The following is a 27,684-nucleotide window of genomic DNA, read 5'->3' as shown; positions in this document are numbered from 1 at the left end:
CGGATTTGAACAAATTGTTCCTCATTTTATTGCTTTCCTGAAACGAATTCTGGCAATGAAATTTATCAACAAAGGAGACAGCATGGACATATAAGGTGGATGACTAGATATCAATATACATTTGAGGTATTAGTAGTAGTACTGATATATTTTTTCAATCACAAAACACAGATTCGAATACTTTATAGAATGCGTTGCGTATAATAAAGGCGGGATAAATTTTATTTCAGAAGCGGTAAAATCAAAACAAAATGGAAACACAGAACTTCAAAGATGAAAAAGGCAATGATACAACGACTACTGTTGACAAATGCAGTTCGGTTGAAGAAGGGGTCCGAATGAAACTATTTAGGGAGATCATTGAAAGAGTTGTCAAATTGTGTATATCGTCAGCAAGGTGAGAAACCTTTGTCTTATAATCTACTTGGATGGAGTACGTTTATTATGTAGGCCCATAGGCTAATCCGAAGTAATTAGACCATACTCTCACTATCAGGTTGTCAGTTTCTAAACAGTAGACCTATTGCCATTGGTAGTCTTATTATAATGGCTTTGTGTTGATGAATTTTCCTCTGTCACTCTGCTTTGTTACACTTGTAAGTGAGAGAGACAAAGGAGTTAAGAAGTTTTAGAACTGTATGATGTAGTCATTTTAAAGTAATAGTAGGCCTAATAGATCTATTGATTATGGTACTATAGACTGTAGTCACAGTCATCAAACAACAATCTAAGAATTCTGTTGACTCAGTTTCACTACATTTTCTTTCAAAGCTAGCTTTTTTATTTTTGATATTGTTATTGAAGTGTTTCGGGATGCTTAAGCTTGTATGATTGTTTTGGTTGTTGTAGATTTAAAAAGTTTGCTTTGCATTTGAAACCAATTTATAAGAAAGATCCAGAAAATTTTAGGAAACTTCATCAAAAATTCATTGAACAGTTTAAAGAACACATATTAGTAAGTACAATGAGAGTCTGCTTTTTCTGATTTATGATTTTTTGTTAAGATAAAGTTTTGGTTTCCAAGTAACAGTACAACAAACTGTTGTAGCTTAACTTGTGAAAGCTTGAGTATTTGGTTATGTGGAACAAATTGTAACAAAAATCCATATACATGTAAATGCAAAAGCTTCTATGAAAGAGTAATATCAAGAGGTTTTGTAGGATTACTCCTACTCCTTACAAAGTTGTTATCCTTGTAAAATTTGGTTATTTCTTTTCCTTCATTTTTAATTGATAATATTAATGATAAGGGCAGGTTTTTACAGAGTTACCTCTTCTGTTTTAGAACTCTTTATTATTAATCATTTAATTATATGTTTTTTGTAGGCAGAAATGGAGTGTATGTATAAAGAAGAAAATATAGCCCAAGTGTTAAATGAAATTGATAGATTGAGTGAAGAGTCTGATAACAATGTTACAGCATGGTAAATAGTCAATATTGTCAAATTTAAAGTTATTTTCCCTTTTATCTTATCCTTTCCAGATAAACAGCATGTTTCTAATTACATGTATATAAATGTTACTCACTTAAGCTTTATTTCATATACTTAATTATTCAAAAAAAAATTCTAGACTAGCAAGTGTTCATGATCTGTTTAATTGTAATTGAACAATGATTTAACTCAATTAAAGATATCTTCATCATTTTTTAGAATGGCTATCCCATGGCACAGTTCAAAACTGAAAATGAGCTCTTGTTATAGCTACTTACATTTGCTATTTCCTTTCATTCTATTAGGAGACCTACAGGTGAACCAGAGTTAGATATTGAAGCCCATCTTCTATCAGTTAAAACCAAACAACACAATCAGTTTCAAGAACTTGTCAAATCACTAGAATCTCAGAATAGATTGTTACAAAATGCCTTAAAACCAAAGCAGAAGAAAATATTAGAGACAAGTGATAAAATTGAAGAAAAATATAATAGATATAAAGAGGTAAGAAAAAAGTCATCTCATTGTTGGGTTTACAAGCTGATGGAACTGGGATATTTTTATCATTAAACTTCTGAGTTAAAAAACATTGTTTATTTTATACAAATGGAGAAAGTTTGGCTTGCAGACGATGTCATGTGACTTTCATCTTCATGATACTGATTTCTTTATATTGTTCTGTTTATTTCAGCTGTCAGTTGTTTTAAGTGAAAGTAGATTGAGACCATTAGAAGAGTTGGCTATGAACATTTCTATTTAAATTCCACTTTATTTACATTTACATATGTACAAATGAATAGCTTTACTTTTATCACAGATAGACCTAAATAGTTTTCTGCCAGTGTTGTAAAATTGAAAATACTATAGTTGACTTAAAAGAATATGATATCATATGAGGATGTGTTTTTATACTAATCAAAAGAAGGGTGTGGATTTAAAATGTAATATATTCAGAACTGTTGAAAGCAGGGCTGTTGATTTTCCTGTATATGCCAGACATGACCGACAGGGAAGCTCAAATGTCTAGACAGTCAATATCCTCTATCGGAAATCAAGTAGAGGTTAGCCATTACATGTCAGTCATCGGGTGATCTAAATTATAGTCATAAACCTCTAATATTTTTTGATTCACATTTCTATGTTTCTATGGACTAGATGGGCTGCTATTCGGATCTGCAAAAACTTAAGAAGCATGTCTCTGATGTTTCTCTCAAAGGTCAAAAGATTTGTCACCTAATTATCAGGGTGCAGTTATAACTTTTTTTGGCACTATCCTATCTTCTGTCTGCAGTTCCTGTTCTAGAAAAACTAGATTATGACCCACTATTGCTAAAACCATTTACCTCTAATAGAATTTGAGATTGTGTCAGTGACATTATAATCTGGTCAGGTATGTTTGTAATTACAGAAATCACACATATATGTGATAATCACAAAATAGTAATTGAAAAAAAAATATATTTTGTTTCTATACATAGTTTTATACCAAAAATAAAAAAAAGATTTTATGAGCATGAAATATTCCATATCAATTCTGACGTCAAATCTCAAAATAGCATGAAGAGCTTGAAAAGAAATTGACTGCCATAATCTTTTTTGTAAAAGCAGATTTCTTTAATCAGTCTTTATATTTCTATCAGGTGTTTACTATTTTTGGCATTAATTCTTATTTTCATTAAATGATCTTCATAATGAATAGTTTTAATATGAAATCATTACATACATATAAAATAATTCATGATTATAATATATTTAGATGGCAAGAAAAAACTTCTACATGAGTATAGTATATATATATATAGTATAGTAAATCTGGGGTAGATCATGGTCACTTTGCACAGGATCACATAAAAGCTACCTGAGAGGAAGAAAATTCTACTTATTTCATCATGCAGAAAATTTCAAAGAGAATAATATAAAGCAATTTTATACATGAAGAAATTTGATAAAATGAAAGGCTATATTAGTAGTAAGATGTATTATAAAACCATTAGTTTAATGAATTATCATCATTCAAAAATACATGATATAAAAATTATATATTTACAAACTATATTATCAGGACTTGCCCTTTAAGTAGAGTGATGAAGTGTTTGCCTTGAAAGTAAATTTCAAGAGGTTGTTTATCAAATTCCTTCTTTCATTCCACAATTTAGGGCAAGGCCTGGTATTGTCATGCTTTTTCTATGCTTTGTTGTAACAATAAAATTTTTGAAAATTAGAAACCTTTTAAATATTTCTTATATGAAAATACAAATGCTCAATGTTTGTTATACCAGGTACCAAGACTCAATTTCAGGAATTCTTGTCTCTATTTATAATGAAAATCTGATTTGTTCAAATGCTTTTAAATAAGAATGTACTGGGTAATTGTCTTCAGAAGAAGCTGTTGTAACATCATTGTTAATAACTGCATTAGGAAAAGTGGCATGGATAGCGGAATTGAGCTCTATCCACAGACAAAATAAATTCAATTTTAATAATAAAATTCAGGATATAAATATTATAGAAAATTGTACAGCAGATCCATATAACTAAGTACAAGGTAACTACTAGCTACTACTTTCTAAAAGTTTTCAAAATGGTGTACATATGTGGGGCCTTCTAATTTATTGAGTGATGAGCAGGCTTTATCTACATTACTGGTCATTGGTGGTGGTCCACAACTAAACACACCTACTTGAGGTACCTGAAATAAATATAATTATATATTTGACAATATTTTGTTACTACTAATTATAAATTTACATCATTCATTTAAATCAGCAATGGAAATTAATATCTGTTTCAAAATCAGTTGTTCTATTAATGTGAACTTCTCGCTTGCCAATGTCACTTCCAACTTCATTAATATTGGTATTAACTACAACTTATAATTATAAATAGTAAATTTATTATATAGAGATCTTACCCCATCATGTTCATGTGCTAAAGATAAAAGGAAATCTTGAAACTTGGGTCGTCCAAAATGAGTTGTCGCTCTCAATCCAGTAAATAAACTTTGCCCAGCCACTTTCTGGAAATGCCTTTCACAAATATACTGAAATGGAAGAATTTATAGTTATGTGTTGATTGACTTTGTTCCATTAGTTATTGTTATTTCATATATGATAATATAAAAAAAAATCACTTCTAAGCAATTCTATAACAATGACTGTTAGCCTGTGTTTCTATGTTTCTATATTCATTAACTAAGAAAAATTTTTGGCCACCTTGAATTGTCAGTATAAATTCAAGATTGTGAAGTCCTTGAACACAAAATGAACAATTTTAAATGGTGATAGTTCCTAATTATTCAAAAGGGATGGAATTTAATGCAGGAAAATACAACAGATTACTGAAATTGAGGTTTATAATTTAGAAAACAACATTCAGACTACATGTATATTCATATAAATCATATTTCGCATAATAGTAAACTTTCATGATTTTTTCAAACATAAAATAGATTTATTGATTCTTACCAACATAGTGGTTCGTAAGTCAAATTTTTGTTGAAATTGGGTAATGAATATATGAACTGAAACCAAATTATTGACATCTCCTAATTCTACTTCTCTAATAATATCAGTCATCCATTCAAAACTCTTCTGTGTTCTCGTTACCCACAAGAAATAAACCTGAAATATACAGAGAGGACATATTATGTAAGCTGTATAAAGTTTATCTGATGATGCATTAAATCATGATTCAATTTGATGTGTGAAAAAAAACATTGTAATGTTGTCAAATAATTTGTAGTAACATTCTATAATCATGTTAAAAAACATTTGTGGATACTAAGGTTTACATTTATTCTTGCAAGGGAATGTTTCACATGTTTCCAATCATTCTTGTTAGTAAAAGTTTCATCAAATTCATGTATTTGTTTTACCTTTTGGCAAGGGAATTTCACTTTCATCTTAGATTTTTGTACCAAATCTTTAAGAATGGAAGCAAATGGAGTGACACCAATTCCGCCACCTACTAATACAGCCACAGGGTATCTATACCAATCTTGATGTCCTTCACCAAATGGACCATCCAAATATAACTACAAAACAAACAAATATCTGAAGATGAGAGGTTTTGAAAACACTACTTTTAGCTTTTGAAATCTTATTCTATTTGGGGTTTTGAATCTTGGTTCCTCACTGCATACGACTTGGCCATTTAAGTGCCCTTTGTAGGGTCATATATACACAAATTAACACATTGCATGTACTGAATAATTCTATATAAATAAATAAGGTGATTGATGAATGAAATACTGATTTGCCAAATATTAAAAATGTTATTTATAGGGGTCACAGAGATACAGAATCATAACAAGATAAACACTCAAAAATTCAATATATCTACCTTTGGGAAGCCTTTCTCACTAACAATGTTATTTATGTCATAAACTCTCCTGATATTGGTAGTCCAAGGTCCAACGGCTCGGATATGTAAACTAAGATTCTCTTCTTGTGGAGCTGATGTCAAGGTAAAAGGATGGTATTCACTCTGTCCAAGATCTAAACAGGCTATTCTCACCCATTGTCCAGATTTGTAGTCAAAATTCAGTGGTCTTTTAAATACCAAATTAGTCACGCCTGTAATAGAATGAAATATGATATGTAAACTAGGCGTTATCTCTATCCACTTTTCAATCAAAATTCAGGTACTCCTAGAACAGTATTACATTTCTGTGATTATATTTAGTCCTCAACTAACTAAAATTTTGTCACAATTTTATTTTTTGTATGTATATCAATATTTATTGATGATCAGACTATATTCAATCAATAAACAGCATTAAGGGTTATCAAAAAAAATGCTTATCATTTGATTATATTCTTTTTGGAATTGATAGTCTAGTATGTTAAATAAATCTTTAATGTAATATAAATGTGTCAAATAGTACCGTATAAAAAATCTTCTATTTCAATAAAGCTTATCACATTAATAAATTGATGGATTTTTTTTCAGAAGGGAAGAGTCCTTATATGTGGAGTATTGCTTTGCATGAGATGATTATACAATCTTTTATCTAAAGCATTGTCAATGCTTGTTTGATAAACCTTACTTACCAGATGGTAATATTTCAGCCTTTTTCACAACGATTTCGACTTTATTTCTACTCAAACTGACCATTTTATCCAATACAAAGACTACTAAGGGTCCCAAGAAGAAATACGGGAATAATGGATCTTGTACCAGACGTCCAATACCATGTAAAATGAGGAATATATACAGGAAAACGTAGAAATTGTGGGTAAACCAGAAGGCATTGAAAAGATGTCTTCGACCATATTCAGTAGCAAATACATACATAACAATTATTATTAATGTAAGAATTACTCCTGTGATACCTGAAAGAGATGAGAAAAGAAATTGTAGTAACAATATGTAAAGAAAGTAAATGGAAAAATCTTAATGATTTAAGTATTCTTAGAGGCATTACCAACGATAATTCTATATTTACCTGTCTGACTATATGTGGCAAGTCTAATAATAATTTTGTTTTGATGTGACTTTGGATGTTAGTTTAAAATATCGGAAGCTGTGATAACTTAGCTCGTTAGATGCTTGATTTCATACTGAACGTTCCAAAGTTTACAGATCGAGATTATATGTGCTGTTCAATTAAGTTGGATATCAGAATTTCCTAAATTGAGGCCAGCCTTAATTTCAATGCTCTATCTTGAGTTACATAACTTACCAGTGATAGTAGTAAAAGCCCAGTAGTGGAATGTAGCCAAGACATCAGTTCTGTAATCAAATATAGATTAAAATTATTCCAATATGGAAGGCGGAGTGGCTTTTTATTCAATGTTTTTCATTGCTATCTTCCAATTCTTTATTCTGTTTTATAAAGTTACTTATTTTGATAGCTCCAATGCATTTTGTGTATTTTCTTCCACATGGTGTAATTAGTTGATTTTCTGAATCAAGCCAAAATTTTGCAAATTTGTCCTGAGAAGCATAGTCAATAAAACAAAACTATACTTCATAAGGATATAAATTTGTGAAATTCAAGAAAATTATAAATTTCACTGTAGTATTTTATCCAACAAATGTTTCCAGTCTGTGGCAAATTACCAAGATGTCTATTGTACTATGCCAACTAAGAAATTGTAAGGATTAACTTGTAATCATCTTTTTTAAAAAAAAAAACAGTTCTAAATAAGCCTATACTTACGCTCTGAAATATTCTCTAAAATAACAGTTTAAATCAGATGAAGCTTGTGTACTGATATGAAACAGATTTATACCATGTCCAATTATATGCATTGCTGAAAAGGAAAAAGATGAATTGTAGATTTTATATGATAAATTATGATCAGTTTACTTTACAGAATATGATTCAATATATTATATGCCATGTTATCATAGCTGTCAGTTCTATTTCCAAAATTTTGGTCTTAACAAAACTATTTTTGAACCTAAAATAATGATAGTGTAGAATTATTTGGGAAGATAGATTTAGCCCCATCTAAAAGATATACATGCTAATATAATTTAATCTAAAATCTTGAAGTAATTAAGATTTGGTACAAACCTGTAAATATCAAAGCTAAGAGAGCTGTATATTTATGCATAGCATGAAATGCATCAAATGGAATAAAGCGATGTAGAAATGTCTCTCTGAAGAATGTTAGAGTGTTACGACTCATAGTCACTAGTAAACTAACATATAAAAACATTTGAACACTGGCAGCACCTCTAGTAACACTAACACCATAACCTGCTAATCTTCTTAATCCAGCATGTTCTCTTTCTATCGAATAATCTACAATATATATATTAATAAATGAATTAATGAATGATATTAAAACATAACAGTTCTTGGATGATAGGCTGTACCACAATCAGTTAAGAGCTGTGGAATGACATTTGTAATCATTTGTTTGATTACCACATGATAATAAAGGTTTCTAATCTTGATTGCAGAGATCGAAAATCTGGTGAACTTGAATAAGTTATCTTTCCTCATGATCCAGTGAACCCCAGCTGTAAATGGGTAGGGATAATCTTGGAAAAGTCAACGGCAAAAGGTTTGGCCATGGACCAGCTGGATCCTTGTTGTAAATCTGTAAAAAAATAGCTTTTCTTTCTCTTCTAGCTCTAAATAAAGCTTTCATGAATGAATGGTAAGGATTTTAGTTTCACCACCTGCATGCAGGAGTAGGTGTATTTGGTCGTAGTTCTCTTTGAAGTATCTTCAGTCATTTTAACACCTTACGCAACATTTTTTGTCAACTGAGACTAATTTTCAATCATGAAATGGTTATAAGGCGACAGGGATCTCAGGGATGGAAAATTATACGGGCTAAAACTACAATCATATAAACTTACAGTATGCTCTTTCAATAAAGATTCCTAATGTTACCAGATTAAAGAGAATAAACCAGAATATATGTAGTCTGTAATTTTCTATATATCTTGTTATTTCATAAATCTTAGTCTGAAACTTTCCCATTGGTATCTGCTTCTTGGTAGCTTCAATATGGATTTTAGATTCACGATTTCTACTTTGAGGGTGGAAAGTTTTATCTCTGAAACACAAGTTATCATGGTGTAAATCATCTTCATGGCAAACTGCATGACAGTAGGAAAGGTAGGATGTTAATTCACATTTCCTATTTGTATTTCATTTAATTTGAATTCATTTCCAACCAACGAAGAGACTGAACTTAAAACTAAGCTAATACGGTAATTTTTAATGTTTACTAGAGTAATACTAATATTACCTGTATTGATTAATAACTGTTTTCTTCCTCATTAATAAATTACTATTACCATTACCAGATTTCTTCTCAACTGTAATAAATAGTACAATATCTTTAACCAATTTATCCCCTTCACATTACTGATTATGATAAAATGTGGCATACTTTTTCCATTCCCAATCTGATTAAAATACCTGTTTTGTTTTTCTATGGATCAATCATTTTCTAACTATGGAACCCGAAAAACAGTAGACTGTATAGTTATACACTAGTTTCATAATTTGATTTTTTTTATTCTAGTTCAGGACTTACCTTTGTCAAAAGCTAAAGTAGCATTCTGTAAGATTTCTCCATGTTCTTCTGAGGCAAATATCTTTTTGAAGTCATCAAATGTCATAGTTTGTTTATTTGCTATACCTGCTTGTTCAAACATATGATCTAAGAATGTATCAACTCTTGAATCATCTAATGTAGCATCAGCCATATCCATCATAGATCTTAAAAATATAACATTGGAATAATTATCAAGCCTTTTATCTTGACTAACTCTGAATAAAATATTAGAGTTGCAGTGGCTTAGTGAGTAAGATGCTTGCTTGTTAACCGAAACATCTATGGTTCAATCTTGGCATAAGTCAGAATTATACCTTCTTATTCTTCAACCTTGTTTCTTTGTCAGTGAGGCAAGATGGAGAGGCTGACATGAAAAAATGTCTAGCTGTTTGGATGGTACTTAAAACTGAGACGACTGTGCATGTTAAAGATCTCTCAACGATCGTAAAAGAGAAAGCTAAAAGCTAGCAAAAGATTAAATTAATTAATTAATTAACATAATATTAAAGGGACAGATCCGACCATTATTTTAACAAAGCGTGCCTTCCTCTTAGAAATCAGAATTTTTTAGCTAAACTATTTTAGTAACAGTGTTAACAGCTCACGGTCGAAAATTGAATCTTCAAATCCATGTGTGTCCAGAACATTGAGTTATATAATAAGTTCTATTTTTCACTCTTTGGTCCAGAATTATCTGGGTTAGATATATATAGAAAAGACATATTATATAGAAACAGAAAGAGAAATTCCTACTTTGGGGTATTTTTGAAGTTCATTTCTAGTATTTCTGAAGAAATATTTTTCAAATATTTAAGACCCAAATCAAACTGCGAAAATAGTGAATCATCTGTTACTTTAATTCTGATATAGTATTTTTGTGATAGATTGACATCATGTTAATGTTAGCAATAGTTTTTAGGATTATCAAGTACCTTATCATTTTAGTAAAATCTCTTCTAGTTAATTCTCCTTTTCTTTTTAAATCATACATGTTAAATAATAGTTTGGCTTTATCTTCAGCTCCACCTATTCAGATAGACATAAATATATAAGTGGGATTTTGTTATTGAGTCCATGATTGTACAACAAACGTATCTTTGGCTACAATAATATTCAAAACAATTCAAGAGAGACATGTATACTGAGTACTATGTTTTGAAGACAAATTTCAGCATTTAGGCTTTGTTGAAGTTTACCTGTTTATTTCATGTGAACTTCAATATGCTGACTTTAGTTACAGGACCAAAATTTTCAACAACAACAAAAAACAGATAATATCTTAAAAGTTCATGTCAGTCATTGTTTGAAATAATTTCTTCTAAACTTATCAGGTAAAAATGGCAATATAAGTGTCTCCCTAAGCAAGAAATTTGATTCCTCTCCCTCTCCTCATTAAAATATTTTCCTCTTAATTGAATTACAAGAACTCACCGCTTGCCATGGTTACAAACATACTCAAAAATTCTTCAAATGATACAAAACCATCTTTACTTCTATCAACCAGTAAGAACATGTTTCTGACAAACAGACTGTCAGGCTGTAGACCTAAAGCTTCAGCAAACTCAGTTCTAGTTAATTTAATCTTTCTTATTTCATTGGCTGTTGTTAAATCTAAATTCTCAATACCAAGATCACTCAAAGCTGACTTGTTTTTGTTGAAAGCCTGGTAAAGAATATATTGTCATTCAATGAACACAACTCTATGGTTAAACACAATACATTAGAGTCGATTTTCTCATCTCAAATAATTCATAAAAACTTTTATTGGGTGAGATAAACTTTGAGTATTACAAAATAAAGAATAACAAGAGAAACAAAACAAAAGTTCATATTATTAAGATGTTCAGAGAAACTGAAATTATCAATGATATCCAAGTCAAACTTTTTGACAAGAATTAATCTATAAATCATTACATTACCTGTAAACAAATGACTTTGAAGAAAGTGTCCAATAATTTCTTCCTATCATCAAATGTGACAGCATCTTTCATAATGGTAGCTTCTGTAAACTCATGTCGTTCTCTATTTATACTTAAATCTTGTAAGAATTTCTCAATATTACCAACAATAGTTTGACGTTCACTTAACCCTATGAATCGGAGAATCTGAAGTAGAGACATCACAATATGGGTTATATTTTATCACAATAGGATTATAATGTTTTATCACAATAGGGGCTACAATATCTTATCACTATAGGCTTATACTGTTTTATCACAATAGGAACTACAATATCTTATCATTATAAGGGTTATAATGTTTCATCACAATAGGGTTTATAATATTTTATCACTAGGGGTTATAATATTTGATCACAATAGGGTTTATTATGTTTTATTACAATAGGGGTTAGAACACAAAATCACATCACTTTCGGGGTTAGAACATTTTATCTCAACAGGGGTTATAATGTTTTATCACAATAGGGGTTATAATTTTTTATCACAATGTGGATTATAATGTTTTATCTCAACAGGGGTTATAATATTTTATCACAACGGGCTACAATGTTTTATCACAATAGGGGTTATAATGTTTTATCACAACAGGGGTTATAATATTTTATCACTATAGGATTATAATATTTTATCACAATGGTGGATATTATCCTTATCTTTATAGGGATTATAAATATTTTATCACTATAGGATTATAATTTTTTATCACAATGGGGGTTATTATCTATATCTTTATAGGGGTTATAATATTTCATCAAAAAGGGGTAATAATGTTTTAACACAATAGAGGTTATAATGTTATATTACAATAGGAGTTATCATATTTTATCACAAAAGGGGTTATAATCATTTGTCAAAATAGGGGTTATAATGTTTTAACACAATAGGGGTTATAATATTTTATCACAAAAGGGGTTATAATGTTTTATCACAAAAGGTGTTATAATCATTTATCAAAATAGGGGTTAAAATGTTTTAACACAATAGTGGTTATAATGTTTTATCACAATAGGAGTTATAATGTTTTAACACAGTAGGGGTTATAATATTTTATCACTGTAGGATTATAATTTTTTATCACAATGGGGGTTATTATCTATATCTTTATAGGGGTTATAATATTTTATCAAAAAGGGATAATAATGTTTTAACACAATAGAGGTTATAATGTTATATTACAATAGGGGTTATAATATTTTATCACAAAAGGGGTTATAATCATTTATCAAAATAGGGGTTATGTTTTATCACAAAAGGGGTTATAATGTTTTTATCACAATAGGAGTTATAATGTTTTAACACAATAGGGGTTATAATGTTTTATCACAATAGGAGTTATAATGTTTTAACACAATAGGGGTTATAATGTTTTATCACAGTGTGGATTATAATGTTTTATCTCAACAGGGGTTATAATGTTTTATCACAATAGGGGTTATAATGTTTTATCACAGTGGGGGTTATAATATTTTATCACTATAGGATTATAATGTTTTATCACAATGGTGGACATTATCCTTATCTTTATAGGGATTATAATATTTTAACACTATAGGGATTATAATATTATATCACAATAGGGGTTTTAATATTTTATCACAAAAGGGGTTATAATGTTTTAACACAATAGGGGTTATAATATTTTATCACTATGGGGGTTATTATCTATATCTTTATAAGGGTTATAATATTTTAACACAATATGGGTTATAATATTTTATCAAAAAGGGATAACAATTTTTAACACAATAGAGGTTATAATGTTTTATAACAAAAGGTGTTATAATCATTTATCAAAATAGGGGTTAAAATGTTTGAACACAATAGGGGTTATAATGTTTTATCACAATAGGAGTTATATAATGTTTTAACACAGTGGGGGTTATAATATTTTATCACAAAAGGGGTTATAATGTTTGAACACAATAGGGGTTATAATGTTATATCACAAAAGGGGTTATAATGTTTTATAGAGGAGTCAACTACTGTACAATTATGGTTCTTGATTTTGTCATACTTTTGGTGATATTTTTGGTAAATGGAATTGTTTTGCTTGTACATATTTTCTATTGCACAGAATATAAAAAATAAGATACTGACCAGATCTGTTTCACCAGGAACTCTTACAGAAATCACAGACTGATCTTTATCATCTGATATTCTAATATGAACTCTGTCTGTACGTCGTAAATCAATTAATCTTAAAGTCTTGCCAGTTCTATCAGTTACCATTATTTTCTTACGGTTTCTATCTAATTCAACTTTAACATTCCTTTCACCACTTTTAATACCAACCCATTCAGTAGCTGTAATTAACATAAATACACATAACACTATAGATACACATAACACTATAAATACACATAACACTATAAATACACATAACACTATAAATACACATAACACTATAATAACACCATCAGTGCATATAAATGATAGATAAATACACATAACATTATCAGCATGTATATTCTACATAAATACACAAAACACCATCAGCACCAATGTATTAGAAAATTTTATAATCATCAGAGCATCAGGACAATGCTTCAGTGGTGACTCGTGATCTATTCCATGCAGCAGATATGCCTTTCATATTCAGATACAGGACACATTAGGACCGCTAGTATTGAAACTGTGCTTTCCTATATAGGACCCCAGGTATATCAACAAAGCAAGAGAACTCACAGGAGCAAGATGTCAAAAATGAAAATATTCTACACACTCCACTCATACCTAATAAGATCTTCACCTCTCATTGCCAACGAAAGACAATCCACAATATTTGTATTAACAGAAAAAAAGTTTTGGCACATACCAGAAAATTTATTGGGATCAGTTGTGTCACTTCTTGCTGGTCGACGTCTGTTAGCTTCAGCCATCTTCTTTTCTTTGCGTTTAGCCATAAATATCATGATACCAATGGTTACTATGTAAAGACAAATTGATATCATATGATGAATTGTACTTTTAACTGAGAGGGAAACAGTCACAAATTGAGAACAAAGAGAAAAGAAACTTCACAGAGTGTACATAAGAAAAACACCATTCATGTTTATGAATATTTTTTGAAGCTAGCTTGGTTCATCGGGAGCAGAAAGCACAGATAACAATGGGCTTGCTGTCAAATATGCCCAAAATCTTCACAAGTAATAAAAAAAGTTCACCTCAATAAGCATTTGATTGGTTATATAATTTTCTAAATATCATTCTTAACAATATTTTCAAGTTAAAATCTATTATAAAGCATTAAAAATAACAAAATTCGATGTATCAGATTGTAGATGAGATATAATCAAAGATGCAAAATATTAACAACATAAAACTCACATGGAACACATAGCCCTAGAGCTACAAATGTTAAGGCAAAAGATGCTTCACTTCCAGAAAAATAATCATAAGTTGATAAATCAACACATTCTTCATGTATACCATTATCTATAGCTGTTCTATTAAATGGTGCCATACAATTGCATTCTGCTATGGTATCATCTATAAATAGATAGCTGAGAGAATGAATATTTCAATAATGTTTTTTTTTGTGTCTTGTTGCTCTAAAGAAGACAAACAATCCCATGTAGTGTGCAATGATCGAAAATACATTAACAACCTTATTTCTAATAGCCCACTCTCTATAGCAAGTAAGAGCTTAATTCATTGTTAGATGCAAACAACTAGACCATCATGATTTCTCAATAAGAATTTATTAAAAAATATATCTACATTTCTGCTTGAATTGAAAAAGAGATCTCCAAATTAACAAGCAAGATTCAACTCAACTAAGCTCTCAGTGAGTTCAGAGAAAATTTTTTAGAAATTATTTTTTGCATCACCTGACAGCCTTTTTCAAGTTTTTTTTAAGTAATGTCCCAACATAAACTGAGATACAACCAGTCAGCCATCTTCCTTTTTGGCTGGAGTAAAACTTGAAATATACGTTTTGATTGATTTGGGATGGGGCTGAAAATTTGGGATCAATCTTAAGAGTACCATTTTCAACTTACTATTTCTACACAAGAAGACACTATTAGACATTTGATCAGCTCCAATATTCGTGGTATTATCAATTATATCTTTTAATGTTATTTGTTTGATTTCTTCTATTTCAGCATCCGAAAATATCCTACAAAATATTGACCTAGCATTAATACATTATTACAAACCACAAATCCTATATCAGATATATTTTACTAAGAAATTCAGCAAAAATATCAGCATATACATTCAAGTAACATAATTTCGTGATAACCTCTGGAAATGATTAATAATTTATATGTGCGACCTCGTGTGACCTCCGCATTTGCTTGTTTTGATAAACATGGGTTTTCTCTACAATATCAGCTAGTAGAATGAATCCAGTAGTTTCAAGCAAGGTAAAATGTATTAATGTATACTTTAACAAATACAAAATGGCGGATTTCAGTTATTACCAACTATCACAATTTTTTATCGTCCAAATTTCCTTATAGTCTCAAGCTGTAATCGGAATTCCAAGTGTCATCTGCTAGAATGTAGTCCAATGAACAAAGTCATGTGATCAGCTAGCGGATTCTGTATCAGCAGAAAATTTCTATGGAAAACAATGTGGGTTGTATTCTTATGTTGTTTCAGTGACTTTTAGCAATAAATCACTCTTACGTTTTACATATCTTATTTTGTCAATCACTGTTTTTTTTTAAATCATTGAAGGAATTGTCACTAGTTATAATGAATTGATATTAAAGATAAATACTAAAAGAAGTTAATTATTCCACCCGGTATCTATACAACGTGTTTTTCTCGACTTATTTATAGATCAAACATTATACACGAAAATAGGTGACGCATATTGGCAGCCATTGTTGAGTTGGTTACTGATGAAATATGGGTCAAGGTGAGAGATTCATAAAGAAAATCGAAACAAACCAATTTAATTATTTTGTAGAATATCTGAGGAAACTTCTTAGACATAAAAAATTAATTTGGCGTTTTTTCATTTTGATGAAATTCGATGATGAATCCTTATATGCACGAAAATAGGTTACACCAATGCAACTTTCTATAGACGAACCAATTCATTTCCAAATATAAAATAATATAAAACTGTGAATAATATTTGATTTCAGAGAGAAAAAATTTACAACATCAAAGCATACAAGAATCTACAAATTGAAAATTGACATTACCCATTATTTCTATTCTCAAACCAAAATCTATCTCCATCTCGAATACGTTCAAATTGCTCTATTGTTATAGCCTTAAATAATGGACCTAACCCATCATCAGTTGTTTCCAATAATCCTCCAGTAAAAATATCCAGATTATCTGGTGCTGTATCATTATCATATAACTCTCTTAATTTCTCCAGAATCTACAATATATGTATATTTATAAACAATATTCTAGGTTAGGGGAGTTTTGTCTATTTCAATTTATTTGCAACTGTCAAGAGATCTGTAATGTTCACAGCTTATAGCGTACTGCATCTGATTGAATTGCCCCATTCTGGCAATTTTCATGTCAGCACCCTTGACCAGCATTATTGGCATGCAGAAATCTGTAGTTTCAGATATAATTCAGAGAAATATTCACTACTCCAATTTCGTAACCAACTTTGAAATGACCATATGAGTGACTTCAAAGTTGGTGTTAATACCAAGTGTAGTCCTGTGTTTACTTTATATAGTGTTCAATACAATTTACAACCATTCTTCCCCATTTCTATGTTGGTGTTAATACCAACACTGACACCAACACCCAGGTAGGTAGATGACAAGTTAACGTTCGCTTCCAGCGGATGCTGATATTGCAAACTAGGTAGTTGTTGGTAGTCGTAGTAGTTGGTAGTTGGATTGGATCAAATTGGATGATTCGGTGTTGTTGGTTTGGTTGTTGATTCTTCGTTAGATCTGGTCGGGTCGAATGACATGCCGGTGAAACTCGGTCCTGGATGGTGTGGCGTGAGTTACTCGGTCTCCTTCATTCTTCCAAACTCGTTCTGATCATGGTATTTCTTGTTGATTGGTAGTCGAATGGTAGTCGTTGGTTTGGTTTGGTCACCAACACCCATTTCCACAACCACTTTTAAATCAATCAGCTGAATGTGTGTTAACACCTGGTGTTTGTATAACACCATTTCAATGTTGGTGTCAGGTGTCAAAACATGGAATGGAGCTAATCTGCAGTTAGTGTTTGTTCTCATGATATTTAAGGGTGTTTCTAATGACCTTAACACTCAATCCCAAGGGATAAAGACTCATTGGCAAAAGCTGACATGGCGTTTGGGGCTCTTGATATACCAACACTGACACCTAACACCAACAACAACTTGGAAACCACCTGATAGGCTTTTGTCAGATAACTGTAGAAATACCACAAAGAGAATTCATCTAGAGTTAGTGGGTTGACATTGAAATATACTAAGCTTTAATTTGTTTTTCTTACCTCTGTTAGATCTGGGTTAATATCAGACCAATTTCCTAATCTGTTTAAACCATAAGTTTGTCTGATTTCATTATAACCAGGTAATCCATGATCCCGACCACGTTGAATATTTATAGCTGCTAAATCACGCTGATTAAAATCTAGTGGGCCAAATACATTACCTAAAATGAATTCAATAAATTCAGTCCTCTTTGAACAAAGTTAGAAATGGCAATATAAACACCAAGATAAACTTAAAAAGGACTTAACCCAATTACAGATGAGGAATTCTGGGGATGCTTCAAAGACAAATTTGAAGGGAGTATAAAAAAGCCGGTATTTGAACATACTATTGATATATATTGCTATTTCAGTGAGTTAATTTGATATGCCAAGAGTGATTATTTAATGTGCTAAGGGAGATAATTTGATGTGCTAAGGGAGATAATTTCATGTGTTCTTGATATTATTAACTGAAATGACTTGTTTTGCAATCAGATAAATTTGGCAACACTCAAAGCATTGAACATGACATACTATATCATAATTTTAAGCCATAACTTATTACCTGTAGATTGAGCGACTACAATAACAACATTCATTAATAGTTTACAATCCTAACAAATTATGAAATAAAATATGGGTGTGTCTTATCTTACCTCTCAAATCAGTAACTATAATATGATCTTCTTTCTCAGATAGAGTATGAATCATCCCCAGAAATACACTATCAATACCAGGTTCCTCTGTTTCAAGGGGTACCTGTAAAATTTGGAACAAGGATGCTTTCAGTATGTTAATTTGTCAGAATTTACTGAATGTTACCCAGTCTTGTGACTCACCTTGTTACCGTCACCAAATATTGATATTTGACTAATTAACAGCAACTGTTACAAATCAAAAGTCAAAATTTATTATATTTTAACTAAGTTGAACTTGAAGGAACGTTTTTACAGTATAATATTATTTCATAAGTAGTCTTATTGACTTGAAGCCAATCAAAAATCAATGTTCTAGGAATATTACAGTCTTGTTTTTTTTTTCAGCTAAATCTGCGAGGTAAAGTATACCTATAATAAAGCAACATATAAATTCATGTGGTCAGTCCATTATGGCCTTTTTGCCAACTCATTTGATCGACATTTTCGGGATTCATGGAGACACGAATAAAGTCTACAGTACCTGAGAATTCCAAAATGATGTGCAAACTCGTATTCCAGTATATGGTACGTTATGACCGGTACCGTTGGTTATTATATTTGAAGTTACCTTACATTGTCCATTGTCGACGATCTTCCTGAAGAAATCATTTATATGTACTTGTACTAATGTATACATACATCGTTTTTTCCAGAAATAAACAACAGAATAAGATAGTCAAATAACAGTCGTCTCAGTAAGGCTAATATTCATGTAAGTTCTAATTTTACATTCATTGAAAGATGACAATCATTTGTTTGTTTGATACAATGACCACAATCAAGTTTTTAGGGGGTATTAAGGTTTGTTTATAGAACTCTATGTTCAAGGGTTTTTAGGATGGGCATCCCTTTCGACCATTTAACATTACTTTACAGTTAAATATTTAATACTATTGGCATGCTCAACATCTACTGACCTTGTAAATATACCCGACGGAACCAAAGTATGACCAAATCTCAAAGCTGCAGCCTGAAATTCTTGTGAGATACCAGGATGTACGTTAGGTTTATAACCTATGTATAAAATAGAAATATAGTTAAGAAAGGTTATCAAAAATAAATTACTAATACGAGTATCAATACTTCCAAGACTTTTTTAGAACAGGGGTTTTCAACCAGGGGATGTTTGTGGGATAATGAGCCGCTTTGTAGTCTAGCATAAAATATTTGGACAGATATAATTCAAGTCGTTCCATTCAGTCAGACTATATTGCAGGGATTGCAGGGAACACCTGAGAGAAAATCACAAAAAGTAAGAATTTAAAGGGGGAGTTAGGTAATGCCATCGATCAAAGATCCCGAAAGAGCTAGATAATAGAAAGAAAAAGGTTGAAAACCCCTGTTTTAGAATATAGATTTATCTAGATCGTACACATCCTACAACACTCTGCAGTTTCTGTATCAGAATCCAAGTTGTTCAAAGATAAGAATGCTTTTAGAATGGATCTTTTACATCATGCGTTTGTATTAAATTGTTTTTTTTTTTACCCGAATAATCTGATATATTTTCTTCAGTCCCATTTTCATAAATACTAATCCATTTGGGCAACCACTCATACATGACTATGTTCTGGAAATACATGTACACATTAACAATAATAAAATATTTTCACTGTTAAAATAGCGCTCAATACATCAATTATTGTAGAGCGATATTGAAGTATCACCACACGTATTTTCAAACAGTTAGTTGTGTGATCAAAGATACATTAATACAAGATTAATCATGTAATATAGGTATTCATTTTTTTCAGTGAAACACAATATCATGCATAATCCAAATACACTTTAGTCTTCATATCATATTTTAAGGTGGGATAAATAAAATAAATCTGGTATTTTACCTGGTGATGTGCTATAACAAATTGTCTAGCTCTATTAAATAACTGTTCATCATTCCAAGTAGGGTGTTGTAATTTTAATTTTCTAGCGACTACATTATGCCATCGGAACCACATCACACCAAATGCCAGCAACATTGGATTTTCATTTCCTCTAGGATTTCCCAAACCTTTAAAATTATAGTATCAACAAATTCAGATCCAGATTTCATTCAAGATTCAAATTTGACATACCATTGCAATGAAAAATTCATTCCAAAAACCAGAATTAATAACGCTAATAGTTTATATTGGTAATATTGCACCACATTATACTGGCGAACAGAAGAAAAGAAACAACAGAGATTAATAGCCTATTTGTATCAATTTTATAAGCTACTTTTCTGTGGGAAACGATCATCTGTTATTAAAGGTTTCTATATATCCAGAAAAGCACTAAGAATTATATCAAATGCTGAAATTGAAATTTTTTTTAGCTGCATATTGTAAAAATCCTATGGATCATTAGTCCACCAAATATATTGTATCCCTTTAATACTTTGATGCTCTGACAGCAATTAAGACGTTATAAGAATTATTCCTTATGTGGCATCTAGCGGTAAAGATCACTTAACGGAACATATACAATTTTATGGTATACTACTAGTTCTAATTGCACTATTTAAAGAGCAACTTACGGTAAAATCTGTTGACAGGTTTGAGTATGTGTTCTCTGGGTGGCGGTGGGTTAGCCATGGGCAACCTGATGTCATTTTGATTAGGAAAACTTAATTTTATATCCTCTTCATTACCCTCAGCCAATAATTCACCATTTTTAAACGATCTGAGAGTATCAGTCCAGGCTTTAGATGTTCCATACATCAATCCACCATCAATATAAGGTGTAATTTCATTAAGCTGAGGTAGAAGAAATATAACAATATTTATCTAATAACAAACCAATATGAATATGAATAATGGTTAATGTATTCTGCAATGTTTCAACATTTCTCATCTTTTGCGGTTCGATGTGCCAATATTGTATAGTTATGAATTCTAATTATTTTAAACATATTATAAAAGCCTCATTTATTATTTTATCATTTATTACAGAATTTCATTATGAATTATAAAATATAAAATATTTATATGAAATTATTATGTTATATAAGAATAATATTATAATATTTTATAAAGATGATGGAATATATATCATATAAAAAAAAAAATGAAATTCCAAGATAAGTGGCCTACAAATTATATAACGAAGTGTGACGGGTGTGAATGAAGGGATGAAACAATCAATGTCAACAGTTTAAAATATGTTGATCGAAACAATGGTACGCCTTTTTTTCACGTCAATTTTTGAATGGTGGATCTCAGCGGGCAGATTTTGTCAGCACCTCAAAGAAATGTAGCCTATCCATGAAATACATTTAGATACAAATACAGATTAAATAAAAGGTAAAAGATTGGTTAAGAGACAGTACACAAGACACTCAAGCATCTATACTTACTTGTTGTCTCGGATTATTAGGGGAGTATCCCGTTCTCTGATCAAATCTGGTCCTTAGTAGAGGCATCTCAATATTGCCTTTTCCTTCTCGATCGTATATAGGATGACCAGTAGGTACCTTAACATTGAAGAATTCTCTTGGACATCCTGGACGTTGGGAATCCATGATTTCTTCCACTACTTGTTGACCTTCAAAGAAGCAAAATGCAATAATCGAATTTATTTTAAAATCTTACACCAGTCAATGGTTTCAATGGTCATTTGGTTGAGAGAATCTGCTCTTTATTTACCTTTTTCGACATCAATCTGTCTGTAAAAAAACTTACCAAAGAAAACAAGAAGAGAGTTCCTCCCTCTAGCAGATCCATTTCCAGGTTCTCCAAAATGTGCAGTATCACTGACTGTAAATGGATTTGGACGGTCAGTACCAGATGGTTCAAATACAGAATCACTGTAATCAGGTCGTGACGGACGTAAAAGTTGGCCATCTAAATAAAACAGATAGACAAATTGACCATATTATCATGTTTAATTTATTATATATATTTGAATAAATTAGTTAAAGGAGAAAAGGTTGCCACTTTGATATTATACAATATTCCAATGAGATACCACTGAATCAAGAATGTTATTTGCGGTTGACAAAATATGAAGAAATTTAACATGAACCAATAGTTATCTAAGGTGATTCGGGATGTTATACAAAAACAAAAACACACTTTTTATCAAATGGCTAAAATTCTATTAATTGAAAAATTATTCATTAAGTTTTCCCAATCTCGTGACATTTTGATTGACAGCAAGCGTTAGTTAGCTCGTAGACCTTTGCTTGAAAATTTGAATGGTGCATTGCTAACATGGTCCCCGATACACATTTACATTTTTGAGTACCTCTTTACAACCCCTTTAATATAAGTCAAATATTCGTGGTCGTGGAAATATTTCCTTAGTCTCCCAAGCTAGGATATCTGTTGACTAGATTACACAATGGAATTTTGGGATTAAAAAAATAAAAAAGATCTAATATGGTCCAATAGTTATCATAATGATGATGCAGGATTTTATGCAGAACATATTATTTCAAGTCTGAGTAATCCTATATACATCCTCACATACAGGTACGTAATACCTCGACATTGTTAAAAGGATTGTAAAGAGGTTTTCTAAGTTTTGTATGAGCATCAATTTGCACCATTCCAATTTGCAATAATACGTCTGTGGCTCCTGCAATTCCACAAAACGTAAGCATTTTATGACGTCGCTAATCGCAAAATAAGCTTGTAGCACCCAAAGCCCTTGCGATAAATGACGTCATTAGACGCTTTCTATTCTTTGAATTGCAGAACCACAGACGTCTGGTTGTAAATTGGAATGCTGCAAATTGATGCTATCATACAAAACTTAGAAAACCTCTTTACAATCCCTTTAAGATGACCTTTTATTATTATTATTTTTACATTTAGATATATACATTACCTATAGCTCCCCAATCAGGATGTAATAGATTGTTATAATAACCATCTTGGGGGGTTAATTCAAACAGCGGTGCTTCATCTTCATCTTGACCTGAAAAACAATATTTATGACATAAGAGTCAGTCATTTGTTATACTCAAATCTGAATCTGCATACATATTGTGCAAAATTTATAACGTTACCAGCCGCAAATTAAGTTACTTATAGGCTCATATTCGTAATAGTGAGCTTATGCCAATAACCTTATGTCCAAAACTGACTGCTTTGATTATTTTGATATAGAATCACAATAGCAATAGAGGATTCAAACAGTTACAGGATAACACATCAAAATCATGTATGATGCAAAACTCTTCTGATGAAATATGTGCGGTTGGTCAGCGAGAAAGTCGCATAATAATTAGCTGCCGCTTTTGATCCTGTGTTCAATGTTTTCCTTGGTCAATGATTCACCGATCTGAAAGGACTGACTTGGAAAAGACGCGTTGTAGCAGTGGCAACGAGTTTGGTAGTTAAGTTGGATAAATTCGACCTACGTTTCTATCTATATCCTGTTCAACAAATTTGGAAAATAGACTTAGTGCCATAGAATTTTTTATGATTTGATATTAAATTGTGTTGTCTCAATCATTCGATATATCCTACCATAGGGTTGTGATATACTTCCACTTTTTTATCAACTGAGTCAAACAAAGATAAATGCAGTCTACTTGCTTACAACCATCAATGTGTGGGATCTTCAGGAAAGTGACAATTAAAGTCCGGTGTTTAATATAATGTATTAACAACAACACGAAGGTGTCCCCATCGCAGACTACAATAAACGAACCAAAGCCACGCTTTCGACACTAGCTAGCATCCCGTCATACAGTCAACGACGTGGCATGAGGTTGTAACCATCTTTTCCCCTACATTCCAGCCAGTCTTGTGTAAGCCCTAGTACACACAATGTAAGGAGGTCAAGTCGTAAAGCGATTGACATTCTGCGAGAAACTGGATTTAAAATGACCGTTAGCAACTGTCGGTGTGAAAATATAGACTATTGACAACAGCTGCAATTTATCAAGGATGGTCGGACGCTATTCGAAATCAATTGGTCGTGTTAGGTCTAAATCTGCTCACATTCAACTAAATGCCTTGGTCGACAAATTTCAATCAGCCTTTATGAAATGCTATAAATCGCCAGTCGTGTGGATCCTAGCATAAGGCGCATGCCGTAAAGCTGTTAAACAATTCAAATTGTTTAAATTAGATCAGATAAAATTTCTTCCGCAATTACTAATCATCAGGGGACTGATAACAAAGAGAAGGTAAAATGTCTCCATGCACAATGTAAAATCTTTTTGCATATGAAAACAAGAACTCTCTTTCTTATTACAAATTGTTTTCTATATTTAAAGTTAATCATGAGACGCGTGGAATGCAAACACCATATATGTCGATAATATGGTCATTTAATAATATCATTTTAATAATGTCATAGGTCCTACTCGTATTACAATTACAAGTATTCTTATAATATTAATGATCGTGACTTCCTTGTTAGTTAAAGTTATGCACCGTTTTATACCTTATATCTTTCATTGAATAACAATAATCAATACCAATAATGAATAAATCCTCCAATGACTTATTAATGCATAGATAATATGCATGTTCTAAATGTTCCAATTTAAATACGAATATGAATATGTAAGCTAATAATATATTACATATTGTGTTTTGTTTACGCCCCGGCGGAACACTTTGTGAAAAGAAATCAAGCCCGGTTGACAATTAACATATCGAGTTTGACAGACCTCGCATAGAATGAGCAATCACTATATGCAATTAAATATACGCATTTTATCACGTATAATGAATTTACCGGACCTTTGAGTAATTTAATCTCAATACAGAAAGTTGTATATCTATTTGCATATCATATCATCTAGTGCTCAATTCCAGTGGGGTTTCTACGGGTGACCAGGAGGAGGGGGTGGTGGTGGTGGGTTTAGGGGGGGGGGGGGGGGGGGGGGTCATAGTGAGAATACCCCCACACGTGGATTACTTTCCCACGCCCTTACCTAATGTTTCCCTAAACGCCACTGCTCAAATCAAGACTATAGAACGTAATCATGTTAGGTACAATCTATGCCCGATAGCTTGATAACATGTAGACTGATGATAAACATACGCTCTGAACTGAAGAGCTTATGATTTGCAATCTACATCTTAACCTTGACAAACGTTTTATTTCACTGGGCATTCCCGTTTTTTTGTGTTTTTTTTTGTTTTTGGTTTTTGTTTAAATTTTTGAAATCGCTTAGATTTAATGGAATTTGTATTAATTACGGACGTCTGATTTGAAATTGAAATGTTGTAAATTGATGTTATCAAGTTCCCCGATACACTTGTACAACAACGTTAATTTATATTCTTTAAGTATACACATTTAATCCGCCCACTCTTTGACGACCTATGTAGTGAATGCATCAAAAGAAAAGCAATATCGGTAACATTCAATTTATAAGAATCACCAGATTTATCTAAATTAGTTCCAATTTTTAAGGAGTTATATAGATTGGAGGTCACTATCAGGTAAAAATAATGGTAAGATAAATAATCTCCGTGGTCAGACCGTCGAGAACAGCCAAAAACGTCAAGCAACTTCTGACAGTAGAAGAATAGTGACATTGTTCCAGGCATTGTTAGTCTGAAATGAAACACTGTAAATCATGTGATTTTGAAGGCCAAACGATCAGGTCAAATGGCTACATGTGAATTATTCAGCCACAAAACATGTTCATATTTACCTAACTAACGCAATAGAATATTTTTCAGCGAAATGACCGTTTTTGTAACTATTACATACTTATGACACTAAAGTTTCTACTCCTCATGTAAAAATGGTACAGCTAATAACAATCATGTCACAGCTAGTAAGTAGATCACTAAGTTGGTATGTGGGTAATCACACCCATCATTGATGTTAACGATATTTCAAGCCTAGTAGTTGTAGTTGAATATACATATAAAACAAAGTTAAACAAATGTCTTGTCCCTCGGGCGAGGTAGAAGTGTTACAAACTCAAAAATTAATCTTGGTTATTACGTTGTGAGAAATGGAGACGAAATGTCACACATTGATAACATCGTTACGAGTCACACTTTAAGCCTATATGCATTGTACAAACTTTATTTATCTCTTACTCTTGCAAATGTTCCCCCTCTTTTAATATCCTCAAGAGGTGACGAGGTCGAAGTTTTCCAAACCCTATCGTAAACTAATGGTTATTGCTTTGTGCCACTAAAATTCACAACATCCTTACAAGTCTGTTTATACATATTATGCAAATATTCAAATTTATATATCATACTTACCCCCGTATAGTCTAAAGCAGACCAAGAACAACAAAATGATTCCAATTCCAAGCCTTTTCATGATTACTTTCACGAATTTAGCCTCTCATTTGAACATTGAACACTGTCAACTAAATGCTCTCAAATGAAACAGATAATTGTTATAGGGGTTAAACCAGGAAGGAAATCAGAACCGGACGTTTTGTAAGATATTTCATATGTTTAAACATGTGTATTGTGAATATGTATTTATAGATATAGATATCAATAGGGAAGATATATTATAATAGCACAAGATCTCTGCTACTCAAGTTTTCAAAAAAGCTATTTAGCTATCAAAAAGGAAGTGAATCAGTTTTAAGCCCATTATATGTATGTCTTTGTGAATTTTACACTAAAAAAGCACTAAAAATATTCATCAACTTAAGTCATCAGTGTTATTTTTCTTTGGGAATACTCAATCTTCTCTACATTCATTCCATGTAGATATAAATAGAGCATAATTGCACCACATCCCTATCAAATGTATAATAACATTCAAATGCGTGTTATGTGGGTAGAATATACATCGCGGTAAATTTAATATTCTCAATTTATAAAATCGATAAAAAACAGGCACCGGTACACGAGGTTAATGGATTGTGTACCTCGTTTAACCCCGACTCTGCCCGATACATTCCCACTAAATTTCACTGGTGACTGTTTCGGTCCCATGAGGTAAACAATCCGATCTCCTTCTTTCATTTTCCTGTCTTATCACGATCCGAATATTTGGATATAGAAAGGTGGTATTAAAGGAAATTAAAATATTTCGCATTCCGTATAGAGACCTTAATAAACATCATTAAATCATCAATATGTCTGTGGAGATGTAAATTATAATAATAAATCCACGGAGTTTTAATAATATTAAACCTCCTTGAATAAATCCGATTGTTAAAGGATACGATTATCTAAGCTGCTGCTGTAATACATTCCGAACTTGAAAACTTCTGCATATCACCAAAACG

At 31.5% G+C, this 27,684-nt stretch overlaps 1 protein-coding gene across 1 annotated transcript; it reads right to left on the bottom strand.

The window, feature by feature from the left end:
• Positions 1-260: 260 nt before the first annotated feature.
• On the bottom strand, positions 261-27,684 carry LOTGIDRAFT_235056 (hypothetical protein). Its single transcript, XM_009063549.1, has 37 exons — positions 27,322-27,684; positions 23,334-23,423; positions 22,184-22,345; positions 21,859-22,046; positions 21,040-21,259; positions 20,366-20,532; positions 20,010-20,091; positions 19,439-19,535; positions 19,003-19,117; positions 18,663-18,707; positions 18,480-18,582; positions 18,389-18,403; positions 17,842-18,002; positions 16,584-16,768; positions 15,423-15,541; positions 14,749-14,910; positions 14,237-14,347; positions 13,519-13,724; positions 11,380-11,565; positions 10,892-11,123; positions 10,393-10,486; positions 9,440-9,624; positions 9,149-9,218; positions 8,754-8,953; positions 7,957-8,187; positions 7,597-7,690; positions 7,117-7,166; positions 6,485-6,766; positions 5,775-6,007; positions 5,308-5,466; positions 4,898-5,053; positions 4,345-4,473; positions 2,125-4,122; positions 1,739-1,937; positions 1,327-1,424; positions 850-955; positions 261-397 (listed from the first exon to the last, which is right to left on the bottom strand). Exons 1-33 carry the CDS (start codon positions 27,416-27,418, stop codon positions 4,000-4,002), a joined length of 4,749 nt encoding a protein of 1,582 aa, XP_009061797.1. The 5' UTR covers positions 27,419-27,684; the 3' UTR covers positions 261-397; positions 850-955; positions 1,327-1,424; positions 1,739-1,937; positions 2,125-3,999.

Source organism: Lottia gigantea, assembly GCF_000327385.1.
Source record: "Lottia gigantea unplaced genomic scaffold LOTGIsca_58, whole genome shotgun sequence".
Classification (NCBI taxonomy): domain Eukaryota; kingdom Metazoa; phylum Mollusca; class Gastropoda; family Lottiidae; genus Lottia; species Lottia gigantea.
This window is presented reverse-complemented; position numbering and strand designations above follow the sequence as displayed.

Bases quoted from the DNA above. Each gene is read 5' to 3' on its own strand.
- LOTGIDRAFT_235056 (XM_009063549.1), bottom strand. From the start codon at position 27,418: ATGAAAGAAGGAGATCGGATTGTTTACCTCATGGGACCGAAACAGTCA. The intron at 20,092-20,365 runs GTAAAATACCAG...ATGTATTTCCAG, and splicing joins TTGTTATAGCACATCACCAG to AACATAGTCATGTATGAGTG. The intron at 19,536-20,009 runs GTAAAAAAAAAA...TTTTATACATAG, and splicing joins AAATATATCAGATTATTCGG to GTTATAAACCTAACGTACAT.